Consider the following 18538-nt stretch of genomic DNA (forward strand, 5'->3'; position numbering starts at 1 on the left):
TATAGTATAAAATATACCAGTTTGCCGGTAAATTATCCTTTGCTATTCGTGAAAATGTCATCCTATCACAGTCTATTTATTATTAGTAATTTAAGTGAATAAAAGAGTACATACATAACTTTCTGCATTTTTCCACTTTTTTTTTCAACATTTTCACCAATACCATAAGCTTCTTCACTCATCCTACATATATGGCCACCAATTCCAACTTTATACTCTGCGTTCCAACATTATAGACTGCATAAATGGCAATGCACGTTATTATTATTAGTGATGTCTGTGTTAATGTTGAACTAAAGTTTATAATCTTTAGTGATTTTGTCTAAGCAAGTTCAAGACGCCTTGTGTCTGTGACTAGAACGGTACGCAATGTCCCAAAAACCCCCACATTTGGGGCTAGAGAAATATGAACATAGTTAAAATGACAAGTGATGTTGATTTTTGAGTAAAAGATTAAGACATACTAAAAAGTTAAGTGAGACAAGTCATAGTTCTAATCTATGCCTTGTGTGCTAGATTACCTGCTAAACCATGACATACTTGAACAAAAAAAAAGGTTTGCAAGCTTTTATAGCTTATTATGTTTGGAAGAAAATCATGCATGTATGGTAATGTTCCAAGAAATCTATCTTATCCAATGTCATACTAATGAAAACAAGATTATCTTCTTGATGGATAGCATAACTCCCATTATGGAAATTGCATATTCCAACTACGGTTCTATTCCATTTTAACTCAGTATTATGCACATCCATTATATGCATAATACTCATAATGTTTGGACCATCGTCCTTTCCTTGTTCTGTTGCATGATTCTGGTAGAGGAAATTCTGCACAACGTATAGCCATATAATTTAGAAATTAAATTACAGGATGATATAAAAACCTTTAGTCTTTCTTATTAATGTCTGTACCAGACTCTATGTGAATGTGTGTACATAGAATTATGTATCTAAATGCTTCTAAGTGATATATGTACAAAGACACTGATGAATATTTTTCCTGTCATCTCTTTCATCTAAAACTCTGGTTAAGTAGCTGACAGATGTATCTCAGCGCGATGCGTGATCGTAGTCATGAAAATGGAAGTTCTTGTAAACAAAGTGGGATAACCACTTGGAAACCAAAAAGCTGATAATAGCTACTGAGACCAGAGTGCTTCTTGCTGCTGCGGATAGTGCACCCTGTTTTGCAGCAGCAACAATTCCAATTGAAGCAAGAGAGAAGACTTGCAACACAATCTCTAGTGCATTGAGCCCTTTATATGCTAGATTGCAACTACTGCAGCTGACTGTATGACTCCAGTACCTGAAGGAATAGGTCAACATGTAATCATGAAAAATATTCCTTGTTGGGTAAACTTTTCTAAGTCTATTGTACGTCACATATTCTGAAGAGAACATGAAGATAAGAACAATGTCTCAGGTTGATAAAGAACATGCATGTTATCTAGTAAATAAAGAAACGAAGAACACTTGGTCTTTCAACCAAGCAATCGAAAGCATTCTTGATTCCTGACCAATTGGTCTTAAGATTGGCTCCATAGTTCCTTTCAACATATAGTTCCTTTCCGTCTTACAACCATCCTAGCTGCCAAACTTTGGTCCTCCAGAGAGACAGTACAGGGGTTTTTTTTTTTGGTGTGTGGGTTGTTGGGGGGGGGGGGGGGTGAACAGATCAAAGACTGGATTAGGAATGAAATAAAGTTGAAATTTAAGAATTTCTTAGAGCTTTTTACCTATATAAGCTTGTATTTTGCATGTAGCACGACATGGAACGTTGGGTTACAGAAACTTATTTTGAAGTTTCTGTATGGAAGAGTGATCATCTCTACTGTTTCTATCAACACAAATAAAAAGAAGAAAAGGCCAATATTTCACTGAAACTGGAAGTGATGTACCTGTCCATAAGCTGCTCTCTTGGCGGAGTGGGTGGGAGAGATCCAGTGTACTTTGTTCCCCAGTCAATTTGACCATTGCTATACTTGTTTAACCACCTTCTGAAGCCCACCACAAGGGCATCTGCCTTTGTGGGAACAAAGCAAGCTTTATGCCAGTTTAAGGACCCAAATTCCTTTATCTTCCGCTCCTAAAGAATAGAATGAACACAATAATTAGTAAATCAGGCTACTACTTTTCGCGAAGATTTACAAAGTTTGACATGTTTCCAGATAGAAATATGATAGAGGACATGATACCCAAGCTTAGGAAACCTTAAATGGTGGATGGTCTGCACAGAAACCCTAGCTATGAACTCTATCATATTTTCCTTTTCTTTTCAATTCTGGATATGTTTTATTTGTGTCGTTGCAAAGGCTAATGTTTGTGGCCATCCAATTTATTATCACCGTTCAAGTCCTGCAGTTCTGGCCTTGCAGCCTCATGCTTGAAAAAAAAGACACCAAGTGAATATTATGCAGTATCACACTACAGTTGTTTGATCAAAATTTGTGTTTGGCTATCATCTCTTAATTACAGTTCTTTGAATACGCTAACACCAAAATGATAATTTAATTTTTTGTTTTTGGTGCTTAAACTGGTTAAGTTGGTGTGCATTTAAAAGTTCACATTGAACACAAAGGTAATTTTCTAGAGAATGAGTTCCTTTAGTTGTTAATATTGTCCAGCATAATTGTTAAGACTGTTCAGCATAATATGTCAAAAGTAGGATCATTGGTCCTAAAAGCTTCTGATAGTGCTATGCAGCCTCAAAACTCTTCCAATATGACTAAAACGTAATATTCTAGTAATCATGTACTCCAGAATACACAGCTCATATGTATTTGCCACCATGCACGTTCTCATTTCATCATAATGGCCCTTATGCTCTAGATTTTCTTTGGAGAATTGAAAATTTCAATATAGAGTTGCAACCATGACATTCTGATGTTCAAATTACCATGACTGAAGATTTGGACATGTACATGGACCCCTGTTGTAGAAAAGAGAAGAGGAAAAGTTCCAGGGAGTACCTCCACATGGAGAAGATATAAATCTGAATCTAGAACTAGATTTTGGTTCAGATGAAATATCCAGCGCGGAACAATACGATCTATCCAGACGCCAAAATTCCTTGGTGAGGTAAATATCAATCTGCTATTGCCTGGGCTAACTGGAATACACAGGAACACCAAAAGTATCTTCTTCACCGGCTTAGGTGTGGATGGATTCTGCATATAGTTATCCCTTATATGAATGCTATAAATGGACAATTATACAACGATAGGTAGATATTATAGAAAAGAAATAATTAAGAAACAAGGTAGATATTATAGAAAAGAAATAATTAAGAAACAATGACTAACTTCAATATTACCAATCAATTACCTCTGTGGTTCCAGCTGGTGAAGCAGATATATTATCTGGATTGCCTCCTAATGACCCGGAGGAATAAAAAACACAAGGTGGAATAAATATGTTATCTGAAATTGTCGATGATTTTGCAGTGAAACCCTTTTTGTCTAATGTCTTTACCCTTATCTCAAGTGGTCTGCCTCCTTCCCTGTCAACCTTAACAGTGCAGGAAAATGCAGAAAAGAAACTATTAGTAATTTGGAACCCATAAAAAAGGTTAGGAACAGCAAACATTCTCAAATTATAAGGTAAAGGCTCTTATCTCTTTGAGGGCTGTGGGGCTCTCATTATGCCATAATGTGCATACGGAACATGAGAAGGGTCCATAAGATTTTCAATCAGAACCTCGTACCTGTAAATGCTTGGCTATCAGAAGCAACTTAAGAATAAAACAAACATTATTTGACATAACTTTTCAATCACTTTTTCTGTTTTTCTTATTACACTTCATAACATGAACACAAGAACCAAAACCTTTTAGTTTTACCATCTTTTGAGTTTTACCTATTTCTCTTTATTGATTTTTCCCGCATTTTTCTCACCCTTCTTGAAGGAAGCTAATGAATTTCTTTCTTTTTCCTTTGCATTACCCAGAGCATGTATTGAATACCGACACAAGTAACAGTGAAAGCAATTTAGTTTAGCATTCCATAGAGATAGCAGCCTTTTCAATGTGATTAGAGTGCAAATGAAGATTTGCCTAGTATGAGCGTGGAACAACAACAACCACAAAAACTATAATAAAGGGGGCAACTAATTGCTTACCCATATTGTATATCTCTAGTGATCATCCGACTGGTAAAGGATGGATCATCAATTTCCGGGATGTATGGAGGCTTTTCCTTCGAAAATATGTCTTTGTACCGGTTATCAGCATTAGGCCAAAACCAAAGAATGCCATTTTGCACACAACTTGGATATGCAGCTACACATGCTTTGCTAGAAGTATGGATCTGAACTTCCAAGCAAAATGTCAATCCATCATGCTTTGGTTTAGGTACATTGGAAATGGCAAGGTTTGCATGCTTAGACATGATTTATCTGCTATGTACAACAAAGTAAGCAAATGCATTTCCATAGCATCAAGTATCAGAATGAAGCTCCAAACTGTCATACTTAAACAGTAGAAAGCTATTGGCAATATTCAAAATTTCTAAATTTAGTATTGCATAAAAGATGTTCACAACAACTGGAAACAATATTCATTGAATAACTGTCCAACATAGAGGTAATTCAAGTTTTGAACCAAGCCAAGCTTGATTGGTAGATAAAGAAAAATCGCTTATCAGAATATTATGCATCTTCTCATAGAGCCTTGGTGGAGAATTAATTGAAAAAAAAATGGAAAAAGAGAAGTGGCAAAATTTTTTGTAGATTTCAAGTTCATAATGGCTGATGAACACTTAAAGTTCTTTTTACTCTTTAAACGAGATAATGGCTGATGAACACTTAAAGTTCTTTTACTCTTTAAACGAGGAGATTTTGAGTACGAAAAGGTAAAAACAAGCGGAAATGTCGTATTGAAATAACCAGACAGTAGGCAGACTACTAAAACCTGAAAATTTTCAGTGAGTTTGGTCAAATGAGTTCTGCTTCTTTCCCCCAGCTATTCTTGATTCCCTATCTACAAAGGGCCTCGAGTTCAGAGTAGATATGTATGTATGTGAAAGCTTACAAGTGTATTAGATGTGGAAGTTATTAAATATTTTAAATTGGATTCCATCATCTAATCCTAAGGTATAAAAGACACTATGGCCATTCTATCATAAAGATCAAGCCTACATCAAATAAAAATTTCACCAATCCAATTTCACTGAATTCTCATCCACTTCCTCTGCTAGATTCAGATTTGTAGCTCATGGTTTGCATATAAAGTTTCTGGGTAATTTCTGGTGGAGGAATCCGAAATTCATATGACTAATTGTCAGTTAAAATTGAATATCCCCATTCAATGATCCTCGCCTTAAATGCCACCAACAAGTTATCGTTGTATCCGAATAAGACACAAATAACTTCTTGCAATGGCTAGGTAAAGTGTGCATTATACTTGAGAAGTTTCCATCATATCTAGAGTGTTTTGCCTGCTTCAGTGCTAGTGATGAATATCTGCCTATGTACAAATTCAAAGTCAATCTTGTGCTATTCAAATAGGCATATAAAACTTTGGAGCTTTCTTCCAAACTTGATTATATATGTCAAAAAATTGGCTTTCCACAGCTAGTCTGCTATTGATAACGGTCCTACCTTCACTATTGTCATTTATGTGCTATAATAGCTTTAATCTTTCAGCTACTACATTCTTCAAGAAAGAGCAAATTATCTGGACGGCCACCAAACTTTTGGAATCATCGAGTTTTGATCATTGAACTATTAAAAGTTTGGTTTTGGCCATTGAACTATCTCAAGTTTAGATTTTAGGTCATTCCGTTAGATTTCATCGTTAAACATGATAGATACAAGTGATCGCACGATTCACGAGACAAAAGAAAAGGGCATAGTTAATGATTAAATCTAACGGAATGGTCCGGAATCTAAACTTTAAATAGTTCAATGGTTAAAATCAGACTTTCAATAGTTCAGTGATTAAAATTCGACGATTCCAAAAGTTCATTGGCTATACGGATAATTTGCTCTCAAGAAAGTTACTAAAAATTTAGATATAACAGAGGATAAGGCAAAAGGAAAGCATGTGACTTGCACAGTGATTAAACAAATATGAGTGTAGCAAACAGCAACAATGACACTGACTGAAGATCAATGCATCGAAAAGGAGAACTAGCGGATAAGAAAGACGCATACTTCACATAATTCACAATCATGAAAATGAACTTGTTAGCAATTTCAATTACCGGAGGACCATCTCGTGGTGCTTGTGGAATGAACTGGCAATCGCCAGAACCACCAAAGCACCAACCATGATAAACACACTGCAACCTGCCCCACTGATCAATCCTTCCTTCAGACAAAGGAGCCAACCTATGAGGACAAGTATCATCAAACACCTTCCACTCATTCTCATTCCTATCCCACCACACAACAATATCAATTCCCATCACTTTCTTCCCAAGTGGCCTCCTTTTGTCAAGATCACAAACAGGCATCAGTGGATACCATTGTGCATACCAATCAAATTTCTCATCTTTTTCTGAAGTCTCAGTTTGTTGACCAAACGAAGCGTCTTTGGATGATTGATCAGCCGCTGGCACGGTATCAGTGGAAGAGATGGCCGTGGAAAGCTCGAATTTTGCTTTCTTGAACTGATATGAAGGGAGATGTGAATTGGTGGGGTGTTGATAGCTAAACGAATTATGCAAGATTGGATTTTTAATCTTTGTTCCAAAGGGTCTTCTTGTGATCAAATTAAGGGGCGATGATGATGATGAAAGGGAAGTAGCTGTCAAAGTTACCATTGCAGCTTCTTTAATGGCAGTAGTTTGTCAGTGTCCTGACTCCCGCAGGTTTCAAACAGAGGTTATCTTCATGCATGTATACAGTATACACAGCTGAAGACGGACCTGAGTGTGTGTGTTGTGTGTGGTTTTTGGCTTGTGGGGATAGTACGAACTTCCAGATAAAGACTGAAAGGGGGGGCGCAAAACTTTGTGGATGAGGCGCATCACCCCCATCATTGAAACTAATTTTGGGTGCATCAGCTGTAAAAAGCTGAAAGGTGGGAAAAATCTTCAAAAACTTGGCCACATTATTATTTATTTGAGAAATTGCAAGACTTATCAAGCATGTGAAAAATGTATTTGGTCAATTTGGAGAAAAATGTTTTAGTTTCTAACAACAAAGTAAAATCCAATTGGGGTCCATATGGAAAAGTTCTAGGGATAATTTCAGAAAATTACACTCATCTTCGTTGATTTGATAGTTTTAATAATAAAATTTTAAAATAATATTGACTTGGATAATATTTTAAATGAATACCCAAAAATGCCCTTGTAGGATGAGTTTTAATTTATTTTCCTATACACTTATAAGATTATTTAATATAATTATAAGGAAAAAGTACCAAATTTTTCATGTCTATATCTACTATTTGACAAACAGCTATAATAATAATTTTATTACTATGATATGATATTTTTTATGGTAATTTATTATGGATTTAGATTTATAAGATAGAAAAAAATGTTGAAATAATTCATTTAAAATTTATAAAATTTTGGAGTAGTGGGATTATCATAATTTAGTAGTGCTTTTGTGCCATTTCTTTTTGATTTATTGTTAATTTTAATACCAAAAGATAGAAAACAAAGATCAGCAAAAATATTGGATTATAGATAAAATTAATTCAGAAATCTAGAGGCAATAGTGGTAGTTTTACAATTTTATTGGCGAAAATTTTTTTAAAAAAAGGAATAAGAACGAAAAAGAATGAAAAAATAATTTTAAAACTTATTCTAAGTATAAGCATGCCAAATAAGAGAATTTTATTAACATATTTAAGGATAAAATTGTCATTTTAAATGATAAGGGAGGTATGTATAATTTTTCAAACCCCATGGGAGCTCAGTGAAATTATCAGAAATCTCAGGGAAGATTTCTGAAATTATCCCAAAATTTTATGACTAATCATTATGTAAAGTTCAAATTATCTTTTACCAAATTGATCAAGCACAGCGGTTGCCTCAATTCTGTTGGAGGGAAGTACTTGTAATTAACTGGTACTTCAGTTTAGCTGGAAGATTAACGCAGAAACTCCAAGAAAAACGGTTACTATGTCATTGTTCAACTCTTGGCTTTAGCTGTTTAGCATAAGGAGCATAAAGGTGTGGTCTTGTCTTGTAAGTTGTGTAACAGGGGCAGGGTTCATCTCATCTCATCTCATGCTTGAAATTTATTTGAAGCCAGGTCCAACTTTTGGCTTCAAGTGTGACACGTACCATGAATATTTACCGAAGATTGGGAGTTGGGACCATTCTGTTACACAATCAAAGTCCAAATTACTCTGCGGGATAATATCAGAAACTTCCCCTTCTTAGGTTTCTCCCAATGTAACTTAAATGACTCTTATGTTTTAAAAATATCACTTACCTCCCGTAACAAAATAACTTTGTTAATCCTCGCTTGATACATAATTCACATGTCTAATGAATGGAGCTCAAAAATTTTTTTTTAAAAAAAAAAGAAAGAAAAGTCACTTTCTTTTATTTCCCCTTTTTCCAACACTCTCTCTTACTTTTTTTTTTTGGATGATTATGCAATTTTTTATTTATAAATTATAGTAAATTAAATTTTGCTTATCTTTTACTTTTTATGATTGTGATAGAGTGGCAGTATGATTTTTTTTGTTTATTTTGAATTGATCTTTATAATGATTTAGTACAACTCAAAGGCTTGAGTCTGCAGTTGAGAAGAGGTTAAACAAAAAATAAGATTCATAAGAAATCAATTTTGAGCATATAGAGTTGAATTAATGCTAGCGTATTTATTTACAAACATCCTTTTCATATTTAAAATTTATATTTTTATAGACTATTTATAACTTTGTGATGTGGTTGAACTACTAGAAATTGCATTTTAGGTGATGATTTTTTTTGAAGCAAAGAAAGTGCCTAAGAAGCATTTCTATTTAGAAAAATGGGTAGTTTAGGGTTTTTAAAAATTTTGTTATTTTTTTATCGCAATGATAACAGTTATATAACCTAGTCTAAGGGAAGGGAGAGTGGACGGAAAACCCCGTCGAAAGAAGCCACCCGAAGGTGGCAGCCACAATTAAGTGGCAAGTTTGGTGGGAGACAAGGGTTGAACCCTTGAACTCCCACTTTCCCAAGACTTAAAAGTCTTGGGGTTACCGCAATTAAGTGGCTTTTAAAAATTTTGTTACACAAATAACAAAAGTAAAGGAGATAAATGATATTTTTAAAACCTTATGAGTGCTAAATGATATAAAGATAAACCTCATGGGAGGTTTTTGATATTATCCCTTACTCTTTTATTCACATAAATGCATTTAATTTTGTGATTAATCTACCTATATTACAATAGTTTTTGATTAACAATTAGTAGTAGAGTCATGTTTAAGACCACTGACACTGTAATCTACAAACTTACAATTACCTACCGTAACAAGTTTTGCTATACTACAAAACGCTTCTTTAAAAATGCTAATTTATCCATAACCCAAACATTACTTCATCTTCTGAATTCCTTCCTTCTCCCGCTCCCCTCCTCTTTTCCTCTGATGTCTTTATCTTGTTGGTCTTTCTCCTCTTTTCCCCCCTTAACTATCCTAACATCTTTACCATTAATTAACACATATGTACTAAATGCGTAGAGGTGTGCCAAGAGAGCTCTTTTTTTGTGATGTGGCAAAATATTATTGGACGATTTATGATCGTCCTTGTACGTGAGGATTGCCCCTGTTTGTGCAAACAAAAATTCCGAATGGAAATGTTATTACTGTATTTTTCAAATGAATGCTGCATGCCTTCACTTTCCTTGCATCCGATTGGACCCCTTTAGCAGCATTTCTGTTTCGGCTTTTCCCAATATGTGTTCCCGTGTTGGGACTTGATTGTCATCATTGTAATAACTGAGCTCAGTTGACTATAAGGACAGTTGTATTACAATTTTGCCCTTCCATTATATTTTTCTTACCGGTCATAACAATTCATTTTGTTCTTACTGTTTTCTTCTTGTTCTTCATGCTCATGTCAGGAGGTCAATTTCTATTTACCTTTGGGTTGTATTTGTAAAAACCATAACTCTATCACTGTTGACGGCTATTGAAAGGAGGACTGTAGCAGTTTCTTTGCTCTGTCCAACCCACCGCTGTTTCTTTGCTCTGTCCAACCCGCCGCTGCAGGTAGAGCTATGCATTGTTGCCGGCATTTTCTTCTTGTGCTAATGGTTAGTGATGTGTTTAATTTTTGCATTCCTTTTTTGTATCATTGTTTATAGCACAACATCCTATCTTCTCTCTTACATGATTATCTTTAGGAGCTGCTTTGTTCGGTTCTCATTTTCTCTTTTATTGCTCTATTTCTTCGAAGCTGCTTCTTCGTTTTGCTCTCCTTCATAAAGATTGGTCAGGTGAGCCAGCTGCCAACCGACGTTTTATCCATCAAAATAGAGAGAACAAGGTGAACATTTTTATGCCCTTTGTATTTCTTTCTTGTGCAATTTTGCAGATTTGATTGGAACCTGAGGTGCATTTTCTCCAAAAGGTGCATTTTTTCTCTCACCTTTTGTTTTCCCTTTTCCTTTTCTCAATCAATCAATCTTACTCTGCTCTTTTGCCCCTCTTCGCTATTTTTTTTAACACAAGTCAATATTCTTCTCTCCATCTCTCTCTGTTTTTTGTTTTTTGTTTGTCTCTCAAGTCCACTGCATTCTCCATTTTAATTTTGTGTATGCTGTTTTTGCCCCTTGATTAAATTTTCTTTTATTTTCTATTAAATTTTATTTGCTGTTCTAGACTTCCAGTTGATCTCATCTCAAGCGGACTCTCAGGCAGACAGACACCCAAAAAGACTCCAACTTTCACTAATGACGACTATCCGAATGATTGGCAAGTAACCCTTTTCTGTATTTGTCTTGAATAAGGCACCGAGTCATTTTAATCATGTTTAATGATATAGTATTTGTGGGGTTTTAACTTGAACAGATATAGCAGTCAATCTCACTGGTATGTCAAATCTTAAATCTTTCTAAAACACTTTCCGTGAAACATAGTTTTTTCAGTAAACCTACTTTTAATGCATAAATGAATCTCAATTACAGATGGTATGTTCAAAGGAATATACAACGGCAAGAAATACCATGTGGCAGATATTGTTGCAGTACTCAGCAGGGCTCGGAGCGCCGGTGTTGATCGAATTATTGTAAGTATATATCCCTGAACAAAACTTTGATCTTTTTCATACGGATATGTCTCGTGCGACTATTTTTCTGGTTGGTATTACTATTAGTTTGTTGCAAAGGATAAGTTTGCAGCCTATTAGTAGGGTTTTTTTTTTTTCTTTTTTTTTCAGGGGTTGGAAAAGGAGTATCAGCGGTCCCACAAAATGAAACTCTATTTGTAGTTAGATAGACGGTATTATTAACTCAGGCTGTTTGATAGTTTGGCTTGCTCAATAAATTGAGAGAATATGAACTTTGGGTCTTTTGAAGTTTCACTTTTGGAGAAGTTCAACCTCTTGTTTTAATATCATAGAGGATGGATGAGCTTGTAAAATTTGCTGATTTGTAATTCATTCCGTTTTATTGGAGTAACAGAACTGAGAGGTTTATTTCTTGTTGGTAAGGTTGGTTATTTGCCTTCTGTAATCGGGATTAATCATGCTAAATGATTCTTTAGTTGTCTTGCGTTTTCTGTCCTAGGTTACTGGTGGATTTCTAGAGGAATCAAAAGAAGCTCTTGCTATTGCTGAAACTGATGGTTAGCCAGACACGTTTTCCTTCGTTAGATTTTTCATCTTTCTCTGCCATTTGTCTCTCGCTTGGCGCCTTATACCCTATATTCTTGGCAATCCATTTTCCCTTGCAGCAAGACTTTTTTGCATGGTTGATGTGCACCCAACAAGATGCAAAGTGGCTGTTGATACTCTTCTGAATGCCATCCTTAAGTTATTGAATGTGTGAGAATAAGGATGAATGGATACATTTGTGATCGATTCAGGAATTTGATGAGAGTGGGGATCCCGAAAAGCATTTTCAGTCTCTTCTCTCATTGACTAAAGAGGGGGTTGAGAAAGGAAAAGGTAAACTAAAGTGCTGCATTTAGAAGAACATAGAAAAGATTACTTTAGATACGTGTATCTTCCTCAATTTTCTTAATGCGACAATTTAATTTTTGTAAGGTGGCAGCAATTGGTGAATGTGGACTGGACTATGACAGGCTTCATTGCTAAAAGAATCCAATGCCAGATGATTTGGGGAAGCGTAGGGGAATCCAATGCCATAAACATTGCTAAAAGAATTGGCTTTGATGAGAAGATAATTAACTGTGCCCAAGCATGGATAAACAAGTTGACCCCACAGAAGGTACAGATGCAGAAAGATTTGCTGCACCAGTGACTAATGGAAGAAAGAAGTAGATTAGAAATTCAAGCAAATAAAGCTGCATCTCTTCACTCGGATATTATGAGCATTTATTATGAGGTATGCATAAGTTGCATGATTGTAAATATTTAATCTTTGAGGAAAGAGATAATTGTTATGAGACAATATGCAATGAAAATGTTTTTCTCCTATTTTATTGCAGTCCCTGATTTCCATATCTAGCCTGCTTCCTTCATTTATGTTTATCGTCACATAAGTTGCACAGTAAGCTGAAGCACTTGCATACAGCCCTAGTGTAACGTGTTCGCTCGTATTGGTGGGCAAGGAATGGCTTTTCTCTCTTCTTGGCAACTTCTGTTTCCCATGATATCTATCATTTTTTATTTTAATTTCTTAACCTATACATGTATCCATTTATATAAGTGTGTTTTATTTATACACTACATGCTATTACATATAGGTGAGTACATCATATTATGTACAAGAGTATTTTTCCCCTTTTGTTTCACTTCAACTTTTAAAAGGGGTGGAAAGTGGTGAATACTCTTCTTTGTTACCTCACAGTTTGCACCCTCTTTTGCTTCATAACTTTCTGTTTACTCCATTTTTCCTACCTAAATTGAAGAAAATAAATGCGGCAGATCACTTTGAAGGGCGTGAGACAGCTCTTGAGACCAAGGAGAGCCAACAGATCCAACAGGAATTGAAGGCTGTGAAGAAGGAAATTTAAGATATAGTGCATGAATTTGAGAACCAACTTAAAAATGCTGATGCAGATAAGTACAATCTGTTGCTGAAGAAAGCAGAGTCTGCAATTGGATCCCTTGTTGAAGCTCATCAGCCTACTGATGGTCTTTCTATTGGGAATACGGACAGTAGGTTGCATGTACCACAGTCTGGTGAGCAAATGTATGTCAAGGGACTTGGGAAAAGGTTGGCTACTGTAATTGAAACACCTGGAGATGATGACATGGTCTTTCTCCAACATGGAAAAGTCTGAGTACATGTGAATAAACACAGTGTAGGAGCTCTTGCAAATACTGGTATTAGTGGTGGAACAGCGTCTAATCAGGTATGAGGAGTAATATCAAATTTTTTAATTTTTGGTGATTATTCCAAAGTTCTTAATATATTGTCCCTACGCATGATGCTACGAATTGTTCAGCACTTTTTAATAATGCTACTCTATTAAATGATTATCCTTTTTTTTTGGTCAGTCAACTTTTGGGAACACACATTATTCATCAACTTCTCAATTTGGACATATCATGGATAGTTGTTCTGAAATTGGATATTAATTGCGAGAGGAAACTAGTACTGCATGTGGACATTAGCTCTCGGCATCAGTTAAACAGAAGACAATGGGCATTTTTTCTGCACAATTGCCTAAATGTTTTTCGTATATTTCATAGCACAATGCTCTCTATTTGGGAGGCAATGTGATATATAGGTATCAACAGACAACCTGCTACTGCATTGTGGAAAGGCTTCTACATTGCATAGATCAGCTAATGCTTTTAACCATTGACTGGAACATATATTGCCCTGTAATGTTTGTTTACCTCCAAAGCCAACAGTTAAACATCCTTGCGTGCTTCACCTAATTATGATTAGCTTGCTTTATGTCAATTAATCGTTCTATATTGGAAAGTTAAGACACTAAATGTGTTTCTTATGGAACCCGAGGGACTGAATTGGTGCAAAATCCAACTAGTAGGTACTAAAAGTTATTAGACATTTAAAGAATTGTCTTTTGGTTTGAGGATTTTCATTCTGAATATAACTTTCATTTATATCATCTTCCATCAGGTGTAATTGATTGATCTGCATTGTACTTATTAGTTGAATGTTGTGATTCTCTATACTACATCAATTTTGAGATTAAAATGACCAACTACTTGTTGGAGCATACACTGCTAAATCTGATGGCAGCGGGTGTACCTGTTAACATTGTAGGGAGTTATGAGAACTCTCAGGAGCCTTAGAAGCTTCTCCAGAACGAGCAATAGTGACGAGGTTTCCTATGGACCTGTGTTTCAAACATCCAACAATACAGTTTCTTATTAGCTTGCTCAGCAACACTGGGCATGTCCGTCTTTGAAATTTACACCGCGCGTAGGCGCGGTGAGCACCTCCTAATTTTCTACTAAGTTGTAACATATTTTGGTAAGACGTAGGAGCGGCCAGAGGACTTGCTTTCTTGCATGCAACTGAAAAGCAAGTCATCTACCGGGATTTTAAGGCCTCTAATTATCTTGCTGGATTCGGTAATTATCCACCTTAATTAATTAGCTACTAATTTTTAACATCTTCTTATTCTTCTTCAGCAACTAGGAATAATTAATTGCAGGCAGCTAGCTAGTTGGCTGGTGTGGCTTAATTTACAGTCAAGAAATAAAAAAAGAAAAAGAAAACCATTTTCTTTTTTTTTTTGTTAACTTCTTTATTGCAGCATATAATACGTAATTAGGTTTTGGGTTTTGGACTGGCATAAGTGTATACAGGACTTCAACGCAAAGCTGTCTGATTTTGGACCGGCCAAATTAGGCCCTGTGAACGACTATTCCCATGTCACCACCCGGGTGTTGGGTACTTACGGTTATGTAGCTCTTGAGTACATGGCCACTCAACCACCAGCCTTTGGACTGATGGTCACCATCAAGCCTTTAAGGCTTGGTGAGGTGGAAAACAAGGTTTGACATTAAAAAATGTGGATTTGCTTCAAAAAATTCAGGTGGGTGTGTAGTACACCCGTTTGGTTCGGTGGTGGTTCAGTCCCCTCCGAATTATCTTTGGACCTCCTTAGGTCCACCCCCTCCCCTTAGTGTAGGATAGATTAGAATTAAGATATATTACAATTGTTGTCTCCGGAAAAAAAAAAAAAAAAGAGTACATGGCCACTGGTAAGTAGTAGTAGAGACTACAGAGATTATAAATCCTTTTTTTTTCCTTTTTTTTAGGGATGGAGTTTGGGGTAGGCTGAAAACGAGCGGTTCGAGTCAAAACTCGACTATATATATATATATATATATATATATTTATTTATTTATTATTTTAATAGTAAAATTACATATATATATTTCTAATATTTTATTATTTATTAAGAAAAAATAATTATTTGTTGTTTTTGTTACATTAATTTTTAGAAACTTGAGCTAACGAGCTGCTCACGAATCAGAAATTCGATTCGAGCTATGTTACAAGCTGACAATTCGAGCTGCTCGTGAATCAGAAATTAAACTACAACTCGTGAACCTTGTCGACTCAAGTTCGAGTCTGGCTTTCCATGATCGAGTCAAGCTCGAGCTCAATATGATTTTGGCCGGTTCTTAATTATATTGGTTGGTAAATTGAGTAGTTTAGAGTAAACATTTTTACTGGTAGTTAATTGATATTGTATGCTCTCCTTTTCCTATACACTTTTTTTTTTGATAAAAAAATAGAATAATTTTATTAATCATGAGATCGAATCTGCAACAAGTGCAGAACAAATAAAAGATGGAGGAGAGTTTCTCCGTATACAAGAATCTGAAAGATTAACAGCATACTTAGCAAGGTTATGAGCAGGAACATTAAACGACCTAAAAATCCATGAAACTTCCCGGCACATAAAATCTTGACATACCTTTTCCTATACACTGATGAGTGTTTAAGTTTCAAATCTTAGATGATTTATACTTATATGCCGGATGGTAGATTAATTAGTTTCGATTGAAGATTTTATTGAAATCCTTGAGTCTTGTGCTGTTGGATCTTGTGACATGAAATTGTACTCTTACAACTAAAAACTATCTTTAGTTTTTCCAACATGCTATTGATTATGGTAATTTATAGTAAGTAGTAATTTGTAGAAATAGATCATGTAAGTGTCACTAGATACCTCTCAGTTGGTTTACTAATTCATAAGGACTCGATGAACAGTAGCTTTGCAATATAATACATCGAATACAGTTGTCAAATTTCATTCAAGACATGAAAGTCATTATAACATGCAACTGCTTAAACCGTATCACCTTACAAAATAAACATCATGAAAATTCCTAAAAAAATTTAAAAATAAAATAGTGGCAAACAAAATGTAATACTTACCAAATTATGTACTAAAACAAGTCATTGATTCGTTCGACGTTGATACCTACGACCCAAATTACGACTCTGTCGAATAAAACTTTTTTCAATGAGTATCAATCGAAGAACCCATCATCCATCGATAGCGCTTTTAACTGACTAACAAACACATCTTGCTCCGTCACACTAAATCTGAAAATTAATTGCACCTAAATAACAAATTTACATACTACTTTTCTTACAAATAAATTTCAACTACTACAATGAAATGATTGTAATACACGATACAATCCACTTTTATAGAACAAAAATCAAGCTTTCGTCCAAGCCAATATACACATTCTTCGTAGCTATCACAAATGTTCTGAAGACTATAATCGGTGCCGGCCACACCAAAGAAACTTAGCACTCATGCACACAACGTAATGAAATAGTTATGCCATCTGGTCAAACATTTGCTTCATATTTTAGTCCGCCTTCCGTGCAATACCATATTCACTCCATCTAACAAATACAAGGTTTGATCATAATTCTCACATACACCAGGCATGGCCCCCCAAAATCCACAAATTCTTCCAGCTAAGACAACAAAACCAAACTATTACTATATCTGGGCAGGGCCACGCTTAGCACTAGTCAAAGGATAATTCAAAAAAGAAAGGAATCGGATGGAAAATGGAACTGGAAGAAAGAAGGGGGCAACCAGGGAAGATCAGAGTGCGGGGATAGATTGCAGAGAGAGTAGGTGGAGATTATTTAGGTGGGGATGGTGATTTACCAAATAAAGTGGTAGTCAGTTACCCTCTATATGCAATGGATGGCCTAGATGTGTCCGACTGTAACGTTACAATTTTCCTTTCCAGACCCTTGTATATGTAATTAAATTATATATATTTTAATAAATTTATTAAATATTCTAATATTCTATGGTCATTGGATCGAATACGGTAAGATTTCATGATTGCTTTCTTTTTTTCAAACTAATTCTAGTTGTCATTGTAATTAATACAAAGTTTTTCAGAAAAAGGAGAAAAAATAAAGGCAAATAAATAAAAGATTGGACATAGATACAATTAGAATTTTAAAAATAAATAGAAGCAGTCGATAATAGTTATTTTTTTGAGTTCATAATATTACATTCAATTTCTTAAATATTAATTTTATTATTTGAAAATAAAAATTGGATGGTGTTTATATATATAATTTTTTTAAATCTATATATTTTTAATATATTTTTATTTTAGTGTATTTAGAAAAATACAACGAATATCCATTGGATATCCGGATCTAGAATGGTCTGGCTTTGGACATTTGGATCTGGGTATGGGTCTAAGTAAATTTAATGGGTGAATTTGGATCAGAGGAATTCAACCTAAACTCTATTCATTGACATGCCTAATTAAGAGATTTCAAACCATGTTAACCACACACTTTTCTTACCATTTATTACTATTAATGCTTGAGAACATGCTTAGGTACACATTGTAACTTTCAAAGTTGTAAATTCCTTCAAGTGGTAGCTCTAGGGAAAAACTTTTTTTTTTTTTTTTTGGGTTGTGCATGGTTTGAAGAATGAAAATTTCCCTCCGACAGCTCGGATAGCCCTTAGTTTCTAGTTTCTACTCTATTTATGAAAAAGCACTTTGGTCAAAAATTCCTTCTTCAATTAATGCTGAAGTATAGGTGCTACTTGGTACCTCAACAGAAATAGATGATACGGAATTGAGACTTAGAGCCCATTTCGACTACCAGTTTAAGATTTAGATTTGAAACCTTTTCTCCCTGTTTTTGTTGGCAATCTTATCCATGAGAAGAAATGGTGAAGCATGCAATTTCAAGACAATTGATGTTGATAATAATATATTTTGCAAACACTTCTTGCAATCAAGCAAAGGTGATGAACTGATTTCTTGTTTAAAATAGGGTCACTAACATCTCAGTCCATTATTATTAATTCAAGAAAAAGGAAGATGATGAATGGATTTGCAGGACATCAACCTTTAAGCAGTGTAGCTTTCAAGGAAAAAATTGCCTGGTGATTAAGTGGCAAAGAAATTTAAGATGTCCGGTAGTCAATGAAACCATAGCATGATAGCATTTGCTGA

General features: G+C 35.0%; 2 protein-coding genes across 16 annotated transcripts; one reads left to right on the forward strand and one right to left on the reverse strand.

Annotated features, from left to right (window-relative positions):
- Nucleotides 1-879: 879 nt before the first annotated feature.
- On the reverse strand, nt 880-6962 carry LOC113697640 (flavonoid 8-hydroxylase 2, chloroplastic-like). Its single transcript, XM_027217305.2, has 7 exons — nt 6203-6962; nt 4119-4306; nt 3616-3705; nt 3327-3516; nt 2972-3169; nt 1901-2088; nt 880-1308 (listed from the first exon to the last, which is right to left on the reverse strand). The coding sequence occupies exons 1-7, from the start codon at nt 6761-6763 to the stop codon at nt 1053-1055; spliced, it is 1671 nt and encodes a 556-aa protein (XP_027073106.1). The 5' UTR covers nt 6764-6962; the 3' UTR covers nt 880-1052.
- A 3099-nt stretch (nt 6963-10061) lies between these two features.
- Nucleotides 10062-14188, forward strand: LOC113697656 (uncharacterized). 15 transcript variants are annotated; one of them, XM_072050103.1, is made up of 11 exons: nt 10062-10211; nt 10355-10394; nt 10493-10528; nt 10780-10872; nt 10969-10989; nt 11085-11185; nt 11685-11742; nt 11851-12064; nt 12164-12464; nt 13007-13437; nt 13583-14188. In XM_072050103.1, the coding sequence occupies exons 4-8, from the start codon at nt 10851-10853 to the stop codon at nt 11943-11945; spliced, it is 297 nt and encodes a 98-aa protein (XP_071906204.1). In that variant the 5' UTR covers nt 10062-10211; nt 10355-10394; nt 10493-10528; nt 10780-10850; the 3' UTR covers nt 11946-12064; nt 12164-12464; nt 13007-13437; nt 13583-14188. The 15 variants fall into 15 exon arrangements, 8 of the variants coding, with proteins under 8 accessions (XP_071906204.1, XP_071906189.1, XP_071906196.1 ...); XR_011814706.1 differs by having other exon boundaries at nt 10355-10528; nt 11336-11742; XR_011814705.1 differs by having other exon boundaries at nt 10355-10528; nt 11662-11742.
- The last annotated feature ends 4350 nt before the right edge of the window (nt 14189-18538 follow it).

The sequence above is a fragment of the Coffea arabica genome, chromosome 1e, assembly GCF_036785885.1.
Source record: "Coffea arabica cultivar ET-39 chromosome 1e, Coffea Arabica ET-39 HiFi, whole genome shotgun sequence".
Taxonomy (NCBI): Eukaryota; Viridiplantae; Streptophyta; class Magnoliopsida; order Gentianales; family Rubiaceae; genus Coffea; species Coffea arabica.

Bases quoted from the DNA above. Each gene is read 5' to 3' on its own strand.
- LOC113697640 (XM_027217305.2), bottom strand. From the start codon at position 6,763: ATGGTAACTTTGACAGCTACTTCCCTTTCATCATCATCATCGCCCCTT. The intron at 3,170-3,326 runs GTAATTGATTGG...AACTATATGCAG, and splicing joins CACCAGCTGGAACCACAGAG to AATCCATCCACACCTAAGCC. The intron at 2,089-2,971 runs GTACTCCCTGGA...TCTATTCTTTAG, and splicing joins TATATCTTCTCCATGTGGAG to GAGCGGAAGATAAAGGAATT.
- LOC113697656 (XM_072050088.1), top strand. From the start codon at position 10,851: ATGACGACTATCCGAATGATTG. The intron at 10,873-10,968 runs GCAAGTAACCCT...TAACTTGAACAG, and splicing joins GACGACTATCCGAATGATTG to ATATAGCAGTCAATCTCACT. The intron at 11,743-11,850 runs GTTAGCCAGACA...TTTCCCTTGCAG, and splicing joins TGCTATTGCTGAAACTGATG to CAAGACTTTTTTGCATGGTT.